The sequence below is a fragment of the Malaya genurostris genome, chromosome 1 (assembly GCF_030247185.1).
Source record: "Malaya genurostris strain Urasoe2022 chromosome 1, Malgen_1.1, whole genome shotgun sequence".
Lineage (NCBI taxonomy): Eukaryota > Metazoa > Arthropoda > Insecta > Diptera > Culicidae > Malaya > Malaya genurostris.
In genome coordinates, this window is record NC_080570.1 from 153,663,508 (window position 1) to 153,679,651 (window position 16,144).

General features: G+C 37.9%; 3 protein-coding genes across 5 annotated transcripts; 1 reads left to right on the top strand and 2 right to left on the bottom strand.

The window, feature by feature from the left end:
• Positions 1 to 5,437: 5,437 nt before the first annotated feature.
• On the bottom strand, positions 5,438 to 9,183 carry LOC131426249 (ribonuclease P protein subunit p40-like). 3 transcript variants are annotated; one of them, XM_058588839.1, is made up of 5 exons: positions 9,088 to 9,172; positions 8,887 to 9,023; positions 8,485 to 8,626; positions 8,257 to 8,421; positions 5,438 to 6,125 (listed from the first exon to the last, which is right to left on the bottom strand). In XM_058588839.1, exons 2-5 carry the CDS (start codon positions 9,019 to 9,021, stop codon positions 5,452 to 5,454), a joined length of 1,116 nt encoding a protein of 371 aa, XP_058444822.1. In that variant the 5' UTR covers positions 9,022 to 9,023; positions 9,088 to 9,172; the 3' UTR covers positions 5,438 to 5,451. The 3 variants fall into 3 exon arrangements, with proteins under 3 accessions (XP_058444822.1, XP_058444821.1, XP_058444820.1); XM_058588838.1 differs by having other exon boundaries at positions 8,887 to 9,183; XM_058588837.1 differs by lacking the exons at positions 5,438 to 6,125; positions 8,485 to 8,626; positions 8,887 to 9,023; positions 9,088 to 9,172 and adding an exon at positions 6,260 to 8,068 and having other exon boundaries at positions 8,257 to 8,395.
• A 3,606-nt stretch (positions 9,184 to 12,789) lies between these two features.
• LOC131426251 (tubulin-folding cofactor B) lies at positions 12,790 to 13,862 on the top strand. Its single transcript, XM_058588841.1, has 2 exons — positions 12,790 to 13,025; positions 13,081 to 13,862. The coding sequence occupies exons 1-2, from the start codon at positions 12,900 to 12,902 to the stop codon at positions 13,681 to 13,683; spliced, it is 729 nt and encodes a 242-aa protein (XP_058444824.1). The 5' UTR covers positions 12,790 to 12,899; the 3' UTR covers positions 13,684 to 13,862.
• A 164-nt stretch (positions 13,863 to 14,026) lies between these two features.
• LOC131426250 (NFU1 iron-sulfur cluster scaffold homolog, mitochondrial-like) lies at positions 14,027 to 15,018 on the bottom strand. The gene is made up of 2 exons (XM_058588840.1): positions 14,851 to 15,018; positions 14,027 to 14,788 (listed from the first exon to the last, which is right to left on the bottom strand). Exons 1-2 carry the CDS (start codon positions 14,916 to 14,918, stop codon positions 14,065 to 14,067), a joined length of 792 nt encoding a protein of 263 aa, XP_058444823.1. The 5' UTR covers positions 14,919 to 15,018; the 3' UTR covers positions 14,027 to 14,064.
• Positions 15,019 to 16,144: the final 1,126 nt, after the last annotated feature.

The window sequence follows — 16,144 nt, forward strand, 5'->3', positions numbered from 1 at the left end:
AGAATACTGATTCGATAACATTTTCGCAGTTTTCATGACATAATTGCATTCACATGTTAGTTTTCCAATCTATTTTTCTATCAATACTGATCATATTAAAAACTAGTTCAAGGCGGCACTACGTCTTAACAAAAACTAAAACACAAATGGTTTATTATTCCATTATCAACAAAATGGAAAATGGTCATGGAAAACACAGAAACGGGTGATTGAAATGATAACTAAGGTCACGAACCTTTATTCATCAACGTAATCTCCATCAAGAGCAACGCAATCATTCCAGCGCCGCTCTAACATTTCAGTACCACTTTTGTAGAAAGATTTGTCTTTTGTCTCAAAATAGGCTTCAACGATAACCTCTTCATTCATGCAAAATTTCTTACCAGCGAGAATTTTTTCAGGTCTGCGAACAGCCAGTACTCGCTGGAAGCCAAATCTGGCGAATACGGTGGATGTGGGTGTGGAAAAGCCCATATTGCACATAAATGAAGTTCGGTTTCCATTTTGCGTTTGGTGTGCAAATAATCATTTGACACAAACCAAGTTACTGCTCCGCCGTTCAGCCACCAACTGACGCAACATTGAAAAGGAGGGAAAACACTTCGTCAGTGCAGTGCGTCCAGAATTATTGACAGCTAATAGTGCGAGGGGAAAGATGCTAATATTATTTAGTCATGTATACACTCCACATTCTCTCTCCACTAAAAAAAAAAAACGAAAATCTTTGAAAACCATCCATCAATGATTCCCCATCAGTCATGTTAAATGATTTATTGGAGGTATACAAATTATTAGAGTCTGGCTATTGTTGATAGTTTTATAACATTACTAGCTGATTTACCCGGTGTTGCTCGGAAATGTTTCATGAAGGTAAGGCCGAAAAAAATTTCTAGAAATTGTCCTCCCCATTGATGATACTCTGATTGCAATGAGATACAACTTAGACGACCACCCGATTGAACAACACTCCGTACATGTTCAGATTGCGAATGATCAGTGTCTGATCTCAGATCTCGCAATAATCATAATTTCCATGGTATTCTCGACTAATTGGGTCAGTTTTATATTTGAAGCAAAATAAATTTTATCAATGATTTTTGTTCATTTGACTATAAACAAGAGAATGTAAAAGCTATTCAAAGACCAAGAAAACTAGTCTCTGACCACAGCTCGTTTCAGTCGATTTCATTGACTTCCGGAAAATTCTTGGATAAAATGATTCTGCTTTGTCAATATAAATTAATAAAAACAAATTGTTTTCAGATATTTGGCTTCTCTGTCTGTTCTCAATAGAAATTTAAATGTTATTTCTCACAAGGAGAAAATGACAAGCATTCTTGAACATTTTGATTCATTTACCTGAAATAATTACCTGAACCAAGCTACACAAACACGGTTTTACCACAGACTAACAGACAGGACACTCAAATTAGATTCTTCAATCATTTCAACGGTCATTTCGAATATTCCTTTATTTGGGACAGTACTCACATGTGTCATGATGGCGCCACGTTACCCTATCAAAAACATCCTGTCTGTCATCTAGACTGAGTTTTTTTTTTCATTTACCAACAGGGTTGCCATTCATACAGAATTACCTATAATGTATTGATTTGTATACGTCCATGCGAATTTCATGCAGGATACAGATTTAATACATATTGCCAAAACTATGTACATAATTGTGCCTACTTCTCATTCTCCAACGCAATACAAAATCGAACCCGTTTTGTTACAATATTTACTTGCTTCTGGTCTGCCGCCACTTAATTTCGGGTGAAAACTACCAAAACAATAAAAAATAGTCTAGATGAACAAATAAATGGTTACCTTAAAACATCGCGAAAAAGTTAAACATATTATCAACGTAATCCAATAATTTATTGTGACGATTCATTTTGAAATATTTTGCTAAAATCAGGCATCCCTGCAAGCAGCTGATCGGTGTTGACAAACGAGGGGAAACCAACTAGTAAAAAAACTTTTGCATAACACAAGGGGTGTACAGATAGTAAATAGTTCGCGCAGTATAATATAGGTGGAACTAGTGCATCACGAAAAATTATTTTTATAAGAATTTACTCATACTGTCATGTCTGTTAGTCTGTGGTTTTACATCTGTTTTAAGTAACCTACGCAACTTGGTGCCTGAACTGCAGATGTATACAAGAATGGGTAGATCTTAATCGTGGTGTTCTCTTGTCCCCAGTAGTATGAAACAACCACAAATAACTCAAAACTACGGTTTTTTGTAATTTTGGTTTCAACGAGTGTTTAGTAGAACAACTCATGACACTTGTTTGTCTTCCTCGTGCTCGAACAACGGTTTTTATGTTGTGAGCGACATTGAATTTTCGTTACCATCAAGCCGATTGTTCTGATCACTTGTCATTGCTTGATAGACTCAACGCACACAAACAGGTGTAGCGGTCGTCCGAACTCGCTACCCTTCAATACCAATGTGGTCTTTTTACCACCATCGCTTTTCAATGAGGTTGTCACAACACTCCTTGTCATTATGTGGGTTCCCGAACTCACACAATCATTCAATAGCGGTCGTCCCAACTCGCTACTTTTCATTATCAATGTGGTTTTCTATACCACCATTGATTTTCACTTAGGAGGTCGTCCCGACTCTCCTTGCCATTGCGTGTTTATACTTACATGTACAACTTACAACATAATCTAATCTACATGTTTGTGGAAAACAAACCCTTGAACATTTGGCCACTGAACTGTTGATTATGCGCATTATGCGTGTATAATCTCGTGTCAAGTGATTCATTAAAATTAATGTTCACTGAGAACTAGATTACTATCTCCTGGCAGGATCGCCAATGTAAAAAAAAGCAAAGTCTTGGCATTACATTCCTTTTGTGGAATTTGGCCTTGCTGTTTCAACAGACTTCGCAGCCGATTCTTAGTGTACAGAATCATTGCATGGCTAGTACTATGGATCCTACTGACACTAAGAACCCTTCCAGGTCGGGGCTCGAACATACGACAACTGGCTTGTAAGACCAGCGTCCTATGCACTGAACCGCCAACCCGGGATCGCCAATGTGGAAAAGCCCATATTGCACAAGAATGAAGTTCGGTTTCCATTTTGCGTTTGGTGTGCAAATAATCATTTGACACAAACCAAGTTACTGCTCCGCCGTTCAGCCACCAACTGACGCAACATTGAAAAGGAGGAAAAACACTTCGTCAGTGCAGTGCGTCCAGAATTATTGACAACTAATAGTGCGAGGGGAAAGATGCTAATATTATTTAGTCATGTATACACTGAGCAAAATACCATAGTAACCGTAACCTGTTTTCCATTGTCATTTCAACTATACGCTTAAATAGTAGCAACAACCATGATATATGACTATTCACCATCTGTATTGTATAAATTACTAGACAACAAAGACTACGACTTGACTAAACTATTTGTATTTATGACTTTTCTGGCATGGTCATCCTGACAATGGTAGTCATCTCAAATATAAGAATAGATAGTTAAAATCACAATTTCTAGTAAGGTGAAATTGCTCTCGAGCCTTGTATATATGAGGTGCTAAATAGTTATCGCTACCATGTAAATATGTCCACAGTTTAATAATGTTACCATAATTAGATACATGGTTTAAAAGACGATTATGAAGTTTGAAAACACTATTCATGTAGTCCATATCAACAGAATTTATGTAGTAAGCACATTATCGTATAGTGTTTTTCAACCTACTATGTATTACATTTGTGCTGACTATACAAATTGTCAATGAACGGGTGTACTGTTATTGTCACATAAAGTTACAATTTAGCAGAAAATGTCGTACCTGGGTAACACATCAGTGATGGATTTGAACAAAATATTCTATATTGTGACTGTGTACTTTGGTAGGTCTTGAAGGTAGGTAAAGTTTGTAGCCTTACTAGTTTCCGAGGTTGAAATTCAATTTTTCAACAGTTTTTCCGGCAACTGTTATGTTTTCCAGTGAAATCAACATCTCGTATACGGTTTATTATTCATTATCGGTCGCTGTAGAAACAACATCAAGCGATTGATGAAAAGGAAGATTATCATTTGATTCCCGGATTCAATTCGCTCGAATCCCACGGAAAGTCGTAGGTGAGTATCGAGGTTTGCATCTGGACTTGGCTAATAATTTCTTTCCTGCTTCAGGAAAAACTCCACCGGACAGAACCTTGAATCAACTGATGCTATCAAGCAATGCTAAGCAATATTTCACCAGGTATATTATTATTTGATTTGATGCGAAAATAAAATAGAGTTTAATGAAATTATTTTGTTGTTCTTATTTTAGAATTTAAATTCATAAAACTTTTTAACATTAGCTCATGTTTTGCTGATCTTCAGCATTGTTGAATCAACCACTGCCTTTAGTTTCGAAATAACTAGAAGTGAAATGTCAAAAATACCATGACTCTGGTTATAGCAAGAACTACAATGTAAAAAAAAATTCGGTCATGGTTAGGCTAACCATCTCAATCGTATTAGTTATTCATACAATACACTGTTCAATATTACTATTCTAGAGCCGATACCATTTATAGTAAACATGAACTTGACCATTGTTGAAATCATCTGATTTCATAGTCGGCTGAAAACCACTATACGCTCATGGTCATGTTGGCCCTCTATATAGTAACAGTTACCATTTTATTTTTCTGAGTGTACACTCCACAGTGGGAGCAATTTGAAGTTAAAAAAATACCAGTCCCAAAAATACCGAGACCATAACCTTTCCAGCCGATTGTTGTGCTTTCGGGCGCTTTGGACGAGGTTGCTGTCCAGTCAGATGACGATCTTTTTGGTTCCACAGTGAAGTGATGAATTCATGTTCCATTCATTGTCACATATCCACAGACTGCATTGAAACTGGCGCCATCTATGTGAAACGCCCGGTACTTTTCAGCCCATGTGTTAAAACCACAACCTGATAATATAGGCGAAATCCTCAACCTTGGACAAGTTTTACAAAAAAAAATATGGCTTATAGAGTATAAATTTTAAAGCCAGATGGAGCAAAGCAAAGTTTTGGCATTACATTCCTTTTGTAGAATTTATCCTTTCTATTTCAACAGAGTTCGCAGCCGATTTATAGCGTACAGGATCATTGCATGCCTAGTACTACGATCCTACTGACACTAAGAATCATTCCAGGTCGGGACTCGAACATACGACCACTGGCTTGTAACTCGGAAAACTCAGATGGAAGAGTAAGTTGGTCTCTTTTGTTTAATGTTATGACTTACATTCAGTGATCATTGAATCGATTGGAATCCTTTTTCAAATCGGATTTTTACAACTGGTATATTAGTCGTCATTATACAAAAATAAACGAGAAATCATCGATCGGTAACTGACACCAAGGGATTGTAACGTATCGTTAATGGATGGTCATCATAACAAAGTGAACAGTACTGATTAGGTTATTGATTTCACTTCGGTAGTTTGTTATTCCCAACTAATTGGTACCACAGATATTCACCTTTTGGATTCACAACCACAGCATAAGAGTTATCTCCATCTGTGTGAAAATAGTTTTCCCGCATTCCGAAACTGATGGGACTGTCGGCGAATCCGTGAACGTACATCCCTAGCCATGGTACATGTTTTTCTTTTTCCAAGAAACCCAACAGCTGTTGATATACCGATTGTACCTGGACAGTCGTGAAGAGCCCTCTCCAGTGCATGACTTTGGCATTTCCTACCTCGACTCGTTCCCCACAGAAATCATACGAGTTCACATAGTCCTGTTCTTCGAGGTCACACGAAAGCGCCAACATTCCCATATACTCAATCAACTCACTGGCATTGCAGTACACTTCATCATGCGGCTCGGTCAGGCTGAACACCGGAACCTTCAATCCATACTCCTGGTGAGTCTTCACTAGGGTTGGCATCAGTTCTACTTTGACGGCACCGGTTGCATCATCAGCGAAGTATTTCGCTACCGACGATGGACAAATGACACCGGAATCACCTGTTTTCGGTGGTGGAGTCCACGCAATTTGAACATTGAACTGTCCGAGTATTTCGCGACCCAAACGGGCGCGGATGCGTTCGTAGTGTTTGCTTTCCGGTCGGAGGGTTTTCAAGTCGATTTGCACCACTGGTGAAATGAGAGAAAAACAAATCATGCGAAAACGAATCTTGTTTAAAAAAGAAATGATTGCGAAAGTGTCTGTTAAATATTACAAATTATATACGATCACGGCTTCACAGAACTAGGAAAAGAATTGCGAGTTTATATTACTAAAATATGATTATTATTGAATTTCGTTATTATATCGTGATACATTTTCATATTTCCTTCTACTAATCTAACGCATACAAAGCAAAACCAAAGTATTTCAAAACTGATAGATAGCTCGTAACGAGACACTTGGAAAAATATGACATGCATCATAAATCGCAGCAGGCCATTTGTTTACACTTTGAAGAAATCTGTCATGCATTTCCTTCCGCTACTGTGCATAGTTTCTAAGCGGTGCCGTATTCACGTTGTAGTTCTTTTCCCGGATCATTTGCCGCAGTAGCACGATTTCGAAATCTTTGACTTTCTTCCAGCATTCGATCTCCGTAAGGGAGGTCAAGTTGATGCAACTGTCCAACAAACGATACGCTGTCTGAATGGTCAACTCCTCCGAGTTGATAATTCGGAGATCTTCCAAATGTTGCATCGGGTTCTTGAGGAGTATTCTTTCGAACATTTCATCACTGGTGTACACTTGGGTTCCCAACTGAATGAAAGTGATCTTCAGTGCGGTTCCGAGAATGAATTCCAGGTGTTGGAAAGGACACTGACTGACGAATGACAAACGTTCCAGGTTCATGAACGGGGGAATCGCGAACCGTCTAATGTGCAGCGAAGTGGACGGAATCAGGACGCAGTTGTACAGCGATAAACTCTTCAGATCCGGACAGTATTGACTGATATAAATCAGTGCGTTCATATCGATCTGTTCCACGTGTTCCAGATGAAGCTCCGTTAGATTGCAACCCTTGACTTCGAGCACATCACGGACTCGATCCGCAAAAAAGTCACACGAAAGAAGATACAGCTCGGAAAGGTTATTGATAGCAATCAGGGACATTAGGTCCATCAACATCATGTTGTGAAACAGTGAGACATGTTCCATATCGGGACAAAGCTCTGCCAGCAGCTGAATGTGACGCGTCGTAGCGAAACGTGTTTCGAACTTACGCAGCTTCAGGGAACTGACCTGCGGATAATTCTGGTCGATAAATTCAAGACATTTTCCAATTTCGTCATAGCGACCAATATCCGTCAGGTTCTTAGCTTTTATCAGCAGTTCGATCATTCCAGCGATCGTTACTTGCGTTCGTATTAGAATGACAACTTTGAGATTTTTCAACTTGGTTAGAATACCGATGCTGTCATTCGTTAGCTTCGAGCTCGAAAAGTCCACGTACTCCAAGTTGGGACAACTCTTGGACAATGCTCGTAGAATCGTATCCGTACAGTCGTAATTCAGCGTCAACGCCCTGAGATTTCTCATCGGTTCCAAACAATTCATGATAGTCTTTTCCATGTCATCCGTTTTCCAACCTCCACTCATAGACCCCAAGCTCAAGTACCTCAAACCTTTCAAACGGTTCATTTTCGCATAGAATAAGTGTCGCATCATTTTCGGTATTTTATCAATTTCCAATATTCGCAATTTCCGAGACAACAACAGTTCCGACATGGCGATCACCACATTTACCTGGCACAGGAACTTGGCCATCGAGGCTCGGATTTCCATTGCCTGCTTGACGCGTTCGATCAGGTGCGAAAGCTGTCGGATCATTTCGTGGGCCATCTCGTCATACAGATAACCGGGTACGCAATGATCGAACTGGTCCCACAGCTCCACCACGACCGCACGGAGATACTTCTGTCCCTCGGTGCCGTCCTGTTTACACGACAGCATCTGTGGTATCAACATTTCAGCAATCTGACAAACCCGTGCCACGGACTGCTTCATTGCGAGTTCTTCCAGTCGACCCGGTTGACCAATTCTCGGCATCACCGCGGTGGTATTGGTTTAGCTAAAGAATTGCATGATATGGTTTGTAGTTGATTGCTTCCGGCTACACTAGGATGAATGCTTCGGGGGGATTTTTGTATCTAACCAAACTGCTCTGCATCGATGGCAATATTTAGACATAATCGCAACGTTTCGAGCCTACTTCCAAAATCCCCTTTGAGCATCTATCAATCAATTATTGAAACTCACCGTATTTCGTGTTCCTTTTGCGGGCAAACTGCGAAACCCGTCCCTCTAGACCGAGCGTCTGGTAGGTTTCCTTGTTCAAGTGCAGTACGAGTGTTCCGTTGGGTGTAACGGCCACGCAATCTTCGGTGTCCAGTCGGGTACGGAAAGATACTGCGTAGAATGTTCCTGAAAGCACGGTAGGTAACCATTTTTTTTTTCGGTGTCACTGTCAAAGATTATCACACTCACCTCTTTTGACGAAGCCTTCGATGAACGATCGAGCCACTAGGGCATCCAGCGAAAGATTACGTACCAGATAGTGATCGCTATCGGCTAGGGTTGCCTCAAGCGTAGCCGGTATGCTGCTGGCGTCCGGCAAAATTATTGTAATCTGAAGTGAAAAAAATTAAGCTGTATAGTCGAATATTGCGCTGGCGCGCGCAGATGAAGTAATGAACCCGAAAGTATAAATGGACAAACGTCAACCATTGCGCAATAAGAATGTCATGCTCAGCTGAGAACGGTGAAGAGGATACAAGTGTGCGCGATTCAACTCAGGCACAACATTAGATTATTTTAATGCTGACATCGAATAAATTTAAGTTTGACAAGTTATTGTAATTCATTATTTTGTCGAAAAAAATAGCTTACCATCTGATTAAAGTGATGAGACCTTATTCCATTTATAATGGGATCTTTCTTTTGCTTTTTAAGATCAATCGTACCGGTCTTCTGGAGTATTTCATGAGAGGGTGCTGAGAAACGCCACACTTCTGGACACAGCATTTCTTAGAATATAAAAAAAACTCTTTAATAACCTCCTAAACAACAAAACAGATATGTAAACTGAACCGGCTTTCACACCGTTGGCTGTTATCACAATTTTTAAATGAAAATTATAAATAAATACGAAACACGAGGGTGAAAACAAAACCAACCGAATTTATAATCACTCTACTTTGTATAGCCTGGCGTCTTCGGTTAGGTCAACACCATAATTTTCCTACCAACAAGATAATTGGCTGTCAGTTATTAGAAACTCATTAAGATAAGCATGAAAATACAGTTTCATCGGCAAATGTCTGATGTTTTAGCGTAAAATTAGATCGATTTTAAGACAGTTCATATTACTTAAGAACGAATTTAAAAATATCTGGAGTAGAAAAATGTGTATTATAATGGCGCCAGAGAGAAATAAATAACTGTAAGATAATGATTTATGTTCGTTTTTTTTTAACTTCAAGAAACTTACATATCAGTGTTTAACTGACAATTTAATAGCACGAATTTACACAGTTTAATCTAACTGTAGCAATAGACCTTTAATGATTGTGTAACCACGTTTTATCTTGTTTCCTAATTGTCACTGAAGTACAGCAGATGAGTCGTTGGTTATTACTAGTTTTAACTGGAACATTGTCATCACTACCAGTGGTGGATGATAGGCTTTCGCTTCCCCAAAAGTATGACTATTTTGAACCAATTTCTCCCACCATCATCAAAAATAATTTCTGTTCGATTTGAATAAAAAAATTTGCCTAACCAAACGAAAAATATATTTGTTCCGGCTGACTATTATTAGAAAAAAACAACTATTTATTACACGTCAACAGATTCTGTCAACTTGGAGCGAAACGAATGTTCATTTCAGCAACGTCATTACACGGCATCACATTCAACAAGTCGGATCACATTGCGAACTCGCCTGAGGGCGCCATTAAAGGATGTTACTAATGATTTGTTCGGGAAATGTGAGAGATGGATATTTTGTCAATATGATGTCTTTGATGTCAACCAATGTTGAGTTGATGTTATCGGCAATGTCTATGTTGATTCTATCCTGATATACATTTACATATAGAAAAAAATTGGTTCAAGACAAGTTTGTACGCGTTCCGTAAGTAAAATTTTAGCTGCTTTTTTCATATTATTGAGGCTGGATACTATGAAAACTAAAATACCAGGACTTGATTGTGCTATGTGAAAAATTCGATAATGTCAATCAAAAACTTTTTAAGAATATGAAAACGATTAAAAATCGAAATAAAAATAGCATCAAAAACTACCCTTCAAATTAGAAATCCTTTCATTCTTAAAAATAATCAAAAGTGATTTTAGCAAACAAAATCGTTAGTTGAAACAGTTTAAAATAATTTCAAATTAATCTAATTCAACCAAGAAGTTTGTAAATTTAAAGCACAACAATTATTAACTTTTCCTGATTATCATTAATTTAAAACTAATTCTTTTTCACTGTGAAAATTTTATAATTTGATGGAATTTTACTTTATGGTCAAAGAACTTCGTCATGCCTGCTTAAAAATAGTTACTCAAAAATGAGTAGGATCCCACTTATCTACAAAAAAGTGGAACAACTCTAATTTAATATTAAAAATAAATAATTAACTGAGTAATACTTTATTTGTAAATGTGCTAGAACTAGTAACTAGCACTCAAATTTTGAGCGAAATTTTATTCCACATATACCAAATTCGCTGTAAAATTTCTCCTTTTCTGAGTGTATAGTATTAAAATATTGAGTAATTGACACTCAGTACTTGAAATAACATTACTGTGTTTATTTATTATTCCGTTTACAATTGATTTCTAACTTCGAGACATCATATCAAGTGGCGGTCGCTTGGAGTAGTGTGTCAATCGCACATTAACATACATGTTAGTAATGCTCAGGCACCAATCAGACACTCATTTCTCATAAATGACATTTCGGCAAATTCGTTTCCATTCTGAAGCATTCTGGACACAATATCTGCGTCGATTGCACAACCAAGAGCACAATTTATCATTCCGGTTTTTGTAGACACAACACCGTTTGTGTTAAGCGACTCACCCTTGAAATACGCGAGCTCACTAACAAAAAATAGAACCTGTTGCTACAAATGGTTATTACAACTTTCAGACTGATCTTGCGAATAGTAACATTAAAACGAGTTCTTGCGTTAAAATCAAATTTAGAGTAGAAGTTACTCAATATCATTGATGGTAACCTAACACAAGACCTGACAACTGGCTTCTTATTCTTCCTTCCGAATCATTTTTCTTGTCATTTTCGCCCTGCGGGATAAATACCAACGGATCGGCTACAGTGTAGCCATATATACAGATTTTTCAATAACTTTATGCTAAGAAAACAATATTTATTTAATTTAAATTTTTAGACTCGGTTTTTGATTTGCAATAAACATGAAAAATGTTTTGGTAATTGCATATTTTTAATATATATTAAAATCAAAAATATCTCATGTTGAACGCAAAATCGAATCCATTGTTGACGTATTACCGGATCTTTTGGAAACCGGAAAAAGTCAAGTTTGGATAGAAATGCTTAGTGCGACCACAGTGGAACACAACAGTTCATTCTTCTTGTAAAACTAAACACACTTTCGAGTTTACACTAATTTAACAAATCTTTTTTGGTTACACTTTAATTCACTAAAAAGAAAAACGACTTGATGTTGATTTTAATTACACAGTGCTACCAATGTAAACATTTATTACAAATATGATTGAAAAATAGGGAAACATTCTCTGAAAATTTTCATTTTCATTGATGAGCTAAAATTATACTTTTGAATAAACTTGTTTTCTGATTTTCTTTATACTTGGCATCATTTCTCGCGTACCCAGCAAAAGTTTTTTCTTTTTACAATGTGCGGGTAGCAACATCAAAATCAGCCAATCAGAAACTGGTCCATTTTAGAACAAAAGCAGCCCCTCCAGTTGTCAGGTCACGTCTTACATGATAACTACACGCTTAAAAATAGTTACTCAAAAATGAGTAAGATCTCACTCACCTACAGAAAAAGTGGAACAACTCTAATTTAGAGTAACTCCGAAGTTACTCAAATTTGAGTTCTTCCACTGGGAACGATATTTGGGTAAAATCTACTCATTTACTGAGTAATACTTTAGTTGTACATGTACCAAAAATAGAGTAACTATCACTCAAATTTTGAGTGAAATTTTATTTCACGTATACCAAATTTGCAAAACATTGCTCATTTTCTGAGTGTATTGTATTAAAATATTAGGTAATTGAACTCAATACTATATCAAGTGGTGAAAGCAAATTTGCTTAGGCACCAATCATACACTTATTCCTCATAAATGACATTTGAGCATATTCGGTTTCATTCTAAAGCACAACACGGAGTTTATCATTCCGGTTTTTGCAGACACAACACCGTTTGTGTTGAGTGACTCACCCTCGAAATACGCGATCTCACTAACAAAATATACAACCTGTTGCTACAAATGGTTATTACAACTTTTAGACTGATCTTGCGAATAGTAACAAAAAAAACGAGTTATTGCGTTAAACTCAAATTTAGAGTAGGAGTTACTCAATATCATTGATAATAACTACTCAATTTTTGACGTTTCCATGTATCATTTGAAAATGAGTAACTAGTACTCAAACTTTGAGTAACTTTTTCTAAGCGTGATACTCAATTTTTGACGTTGACGACAGGAGTCCTAAAATTTGAATAGGTCAACTTTAGATCGACCAGACTATACTTGAAACTGACTATACAAAGCGATGACTAACGTCTTGCCGTTTGCCGACAAATTAATAGTCAAAAACCAAAACAATTTGAACAGTCTGTGAAAAATAACTGTTTTGCTGAAGAAATACGATCGAAATGAGTGCGGTTTCTATTTTAAGCGGATCGTCCGATATTGTAAAAATTAACATATCGAACTCGCAGAACGATGCCATCTCGTTTGAGCAGAAATATAGCAAATCGCTCAAGATCTCTGATTTTAAGGTAGGTTTGCGTGAGGCGAAGTCACCGACACCATTCATTTGGAATTGATTTTCAGATTAAATTGGAGCCCATTACGGGCGGCTCAGCTGCCACGATGAAACTGGAACTATACAGGGGTGACCGGCTGGTCAATCGCATGGATGACGATAACCAGATGCTGGGCTTCTATTCGATCGAGGATGGCATGAGAGTGCATGTGATAGACAATTTCACATTCGTGCAGGAAAATGTGGCAAAGTTTGAACTTAGTCAGGAAGAATACGACAAAAGACAGACTAGTGTGCGCAACTATCTGCGTCAAAACAAGCTAGGTAAATATAATGAAGAGGAGATGAGAAAACTGGAGGAGGATCGCAAAAAACAGGAAGAGGAAGATACTAAAAAACTTGAACAGGCAACGATCGGTGCTCGCTGTCGGGTGACTACGAAAGGCCATCCAACCCGATTAGGGACGGTCATGTACAAAGGAGAACTGGAAGGCAAAACAGGCATGTTTATCGGAGTTAAATTTGATGAACCGTTGGGTGCAAACGACGGGACATGCAATGGCAAGCGGTATTTTGAGTGCCCTCCGAAATATGGCAGTTTTGTTGCAGCCAAAGCGATTGAGATTGGAGATTTTCCGCCGGAGAATTTTGATTTGGATGACGAACTATAGGAAGGCCAAAAGCACAATACTCATTTTGCATCATTCCGTGATCTGAAATTGCATCGTTACTGTTTATTATGTCCAAAAATCTCCTTTTTGTATTTGAATAATTAACCATTACTTTTTGCTTCGTAACTATTTTATGCTTTCTAAGAAATATACAAAATAACTTTGCTTCCCGGCTTCTAGTCAACAACTTTTTTATTTGGAAAATCTACACCAATATCTTCATTTCGAATAATGTTTTCTGCTAATCAATGTATTGTGAGATTATTAGAAGCTTTTCATAACAGCTGTTCAGATTAGAACATCAGTGCGTTCTCTAGAAAACAACCGTGAAAAATCGCTAAAACAGTTTTGAACTAGAATATATTGAAATTCTCTAACAAATTACTTGTCCTCTTTCTGTTGTATTTTGCTTTCCAACTTTTCAAATTCCTTCTCGGTTACCTCGTCGACCTGATCGGTTACCTGTTCTACCGAGACCACCTCCGGTATGTAGAACTGCAGCATATTCTGCACTCCATTCTTCAGCGTCACGATAGAACTGGGACAGGACGAGCAGGAACCTTGCATCTTCAGTTTCACGATCCCGTCGTCGTAGCCCATGAAAATAATATCCCCACCGTCTTCTTGAACCGTCGGTCGAATTCGCGTGTCCAGTAGTTCTTTGATCATCTGTACCGTTTCGTCGTCATCTTCGTTGATCTGTGTATCTCCCATGGGCTTCACGTCGGTTATGACCGGCAAACCGGAAGCGAAAAAATCCATCACGACGGCAAACACCTCCGGCTTTATCAAACGCCATTCGGCTTCCTCCTGTTTTGAAATGGTTATAAAATCAGCTCCAAAGAAAACTGACCGAACTCCCTCAATCCGAAACAACAGTTTGCCTAGTGGACTACATAGAGCTGAAGCAGGTGTTGGGAAATCCATTGTTTGTCCTTTCTCTAGCACCAGTACCCCCGGTAGAAACTTCAGGCTGTCTGGATTTGGGGTGTCCTGTGTTTGAATAAACATTGTCCGAATAGGAAGTCGCTCAATCGCATTTTGAGCGACAAGCAACTTTGTCGGCTTTCCGAGAAATGTGACATGCCTACGCGGAGATTTGGTTCTGTAAAGGATGATCGGTTAATTCCTATTCCTGGACACTACCATTGTTATCATATAGCTTACATAATTTGTGGAATACCTAATACGGCTGTTCGTAGGTAGGATGCACTACTAATAGTTTTCCTGTACATGTTTCCTAATATTGCGTTCTAGAGAGAGAAAATATGTAATCACTTAGTCTAACAAATCAGCTGTTTGGCGTATTGCTGTTTATTTGTTTTGTAAGCAAAAGGCCTTTAGTTTGTGCAAATTTCACACTGTAAAACATACACTATGTCAAAAAACTAGTCAAAATATGTATACTTCATACCCAATATAACAGACATTCAATTTAACCACTCGAGTCTGTTTCTATTGAAGAATCCGATCAGTGTGGTTACCACGAGATAGCATGATAGTGATTCTTTTGATATATCCCATGAATTTTCAATTGCCTTGATTTTGAACGAATGTAGATGTCAAAACTTTACAAACATGGGTAAAAAATGATTATTCTCGTGCTTTCAACAAAAGTCTGATTAACCATTGAACACACATGAAAATCTCGGAAGAAATTTAAAATTATCAGACAGAAACCTGGCTGTATTCCGCGTCGTGCAAGGGGGAGAAAGTTATCAGTAGTCGACGGTTGAGTTTTATCCACTCAACTCCAAACTGAACGGAGTTGGCAAAATTTTAAGATTTTTCATAAAAACCCCATGTTTGACAATGGGGTTTTCTGACAAGCAAATAGCGAATGAAAAGATAAATAGAAAAGGAAAGTACGATAAACTTGGTTAATTTCTGACCCTGTAATCTATTGCTGTAATCAGAACGAAAGAAATTAACATTTTAATTACCCAAAAATTAATAATAACATACAAAAAAGTAACGCATGTAATGCTACGAAACACTTACACACTTAAAACCATTTCTTGAGCTCGGCATAATAAAATGCCGAAACTGATCAGCAACACGTAAATTTGCTGATTGCTCAGTAATCAATACGCATGTTTCTGAACTTCGTTAAATGCATTCACTGATATTTCGGTAAAATGCTTCACTTTGCCGAAATTTGGCATAATTGCTTGCTGAATTTATCAGTAAACAACAGATATGCCGACATCAGCAGAGACGTTTGCCGAGATTTCGGAATATGCGCTAGCTGTTGCCGAGATTCAGCACGACAGCTGTCATTTATTGCCGCGTTACATTTTCGCTTCGCATTGCGCGATTATTTTCTGATGAAATTCTCGAGTGAAAAAATGGATAATCTTCAAAGAAGCGTGGAACCACTTGCAAGTAAAAATATTGAATAAATATAGTGACATGTTTCGCTTCATAAAAAGCGACTTTATCAGAGCACTCGCGATTATAA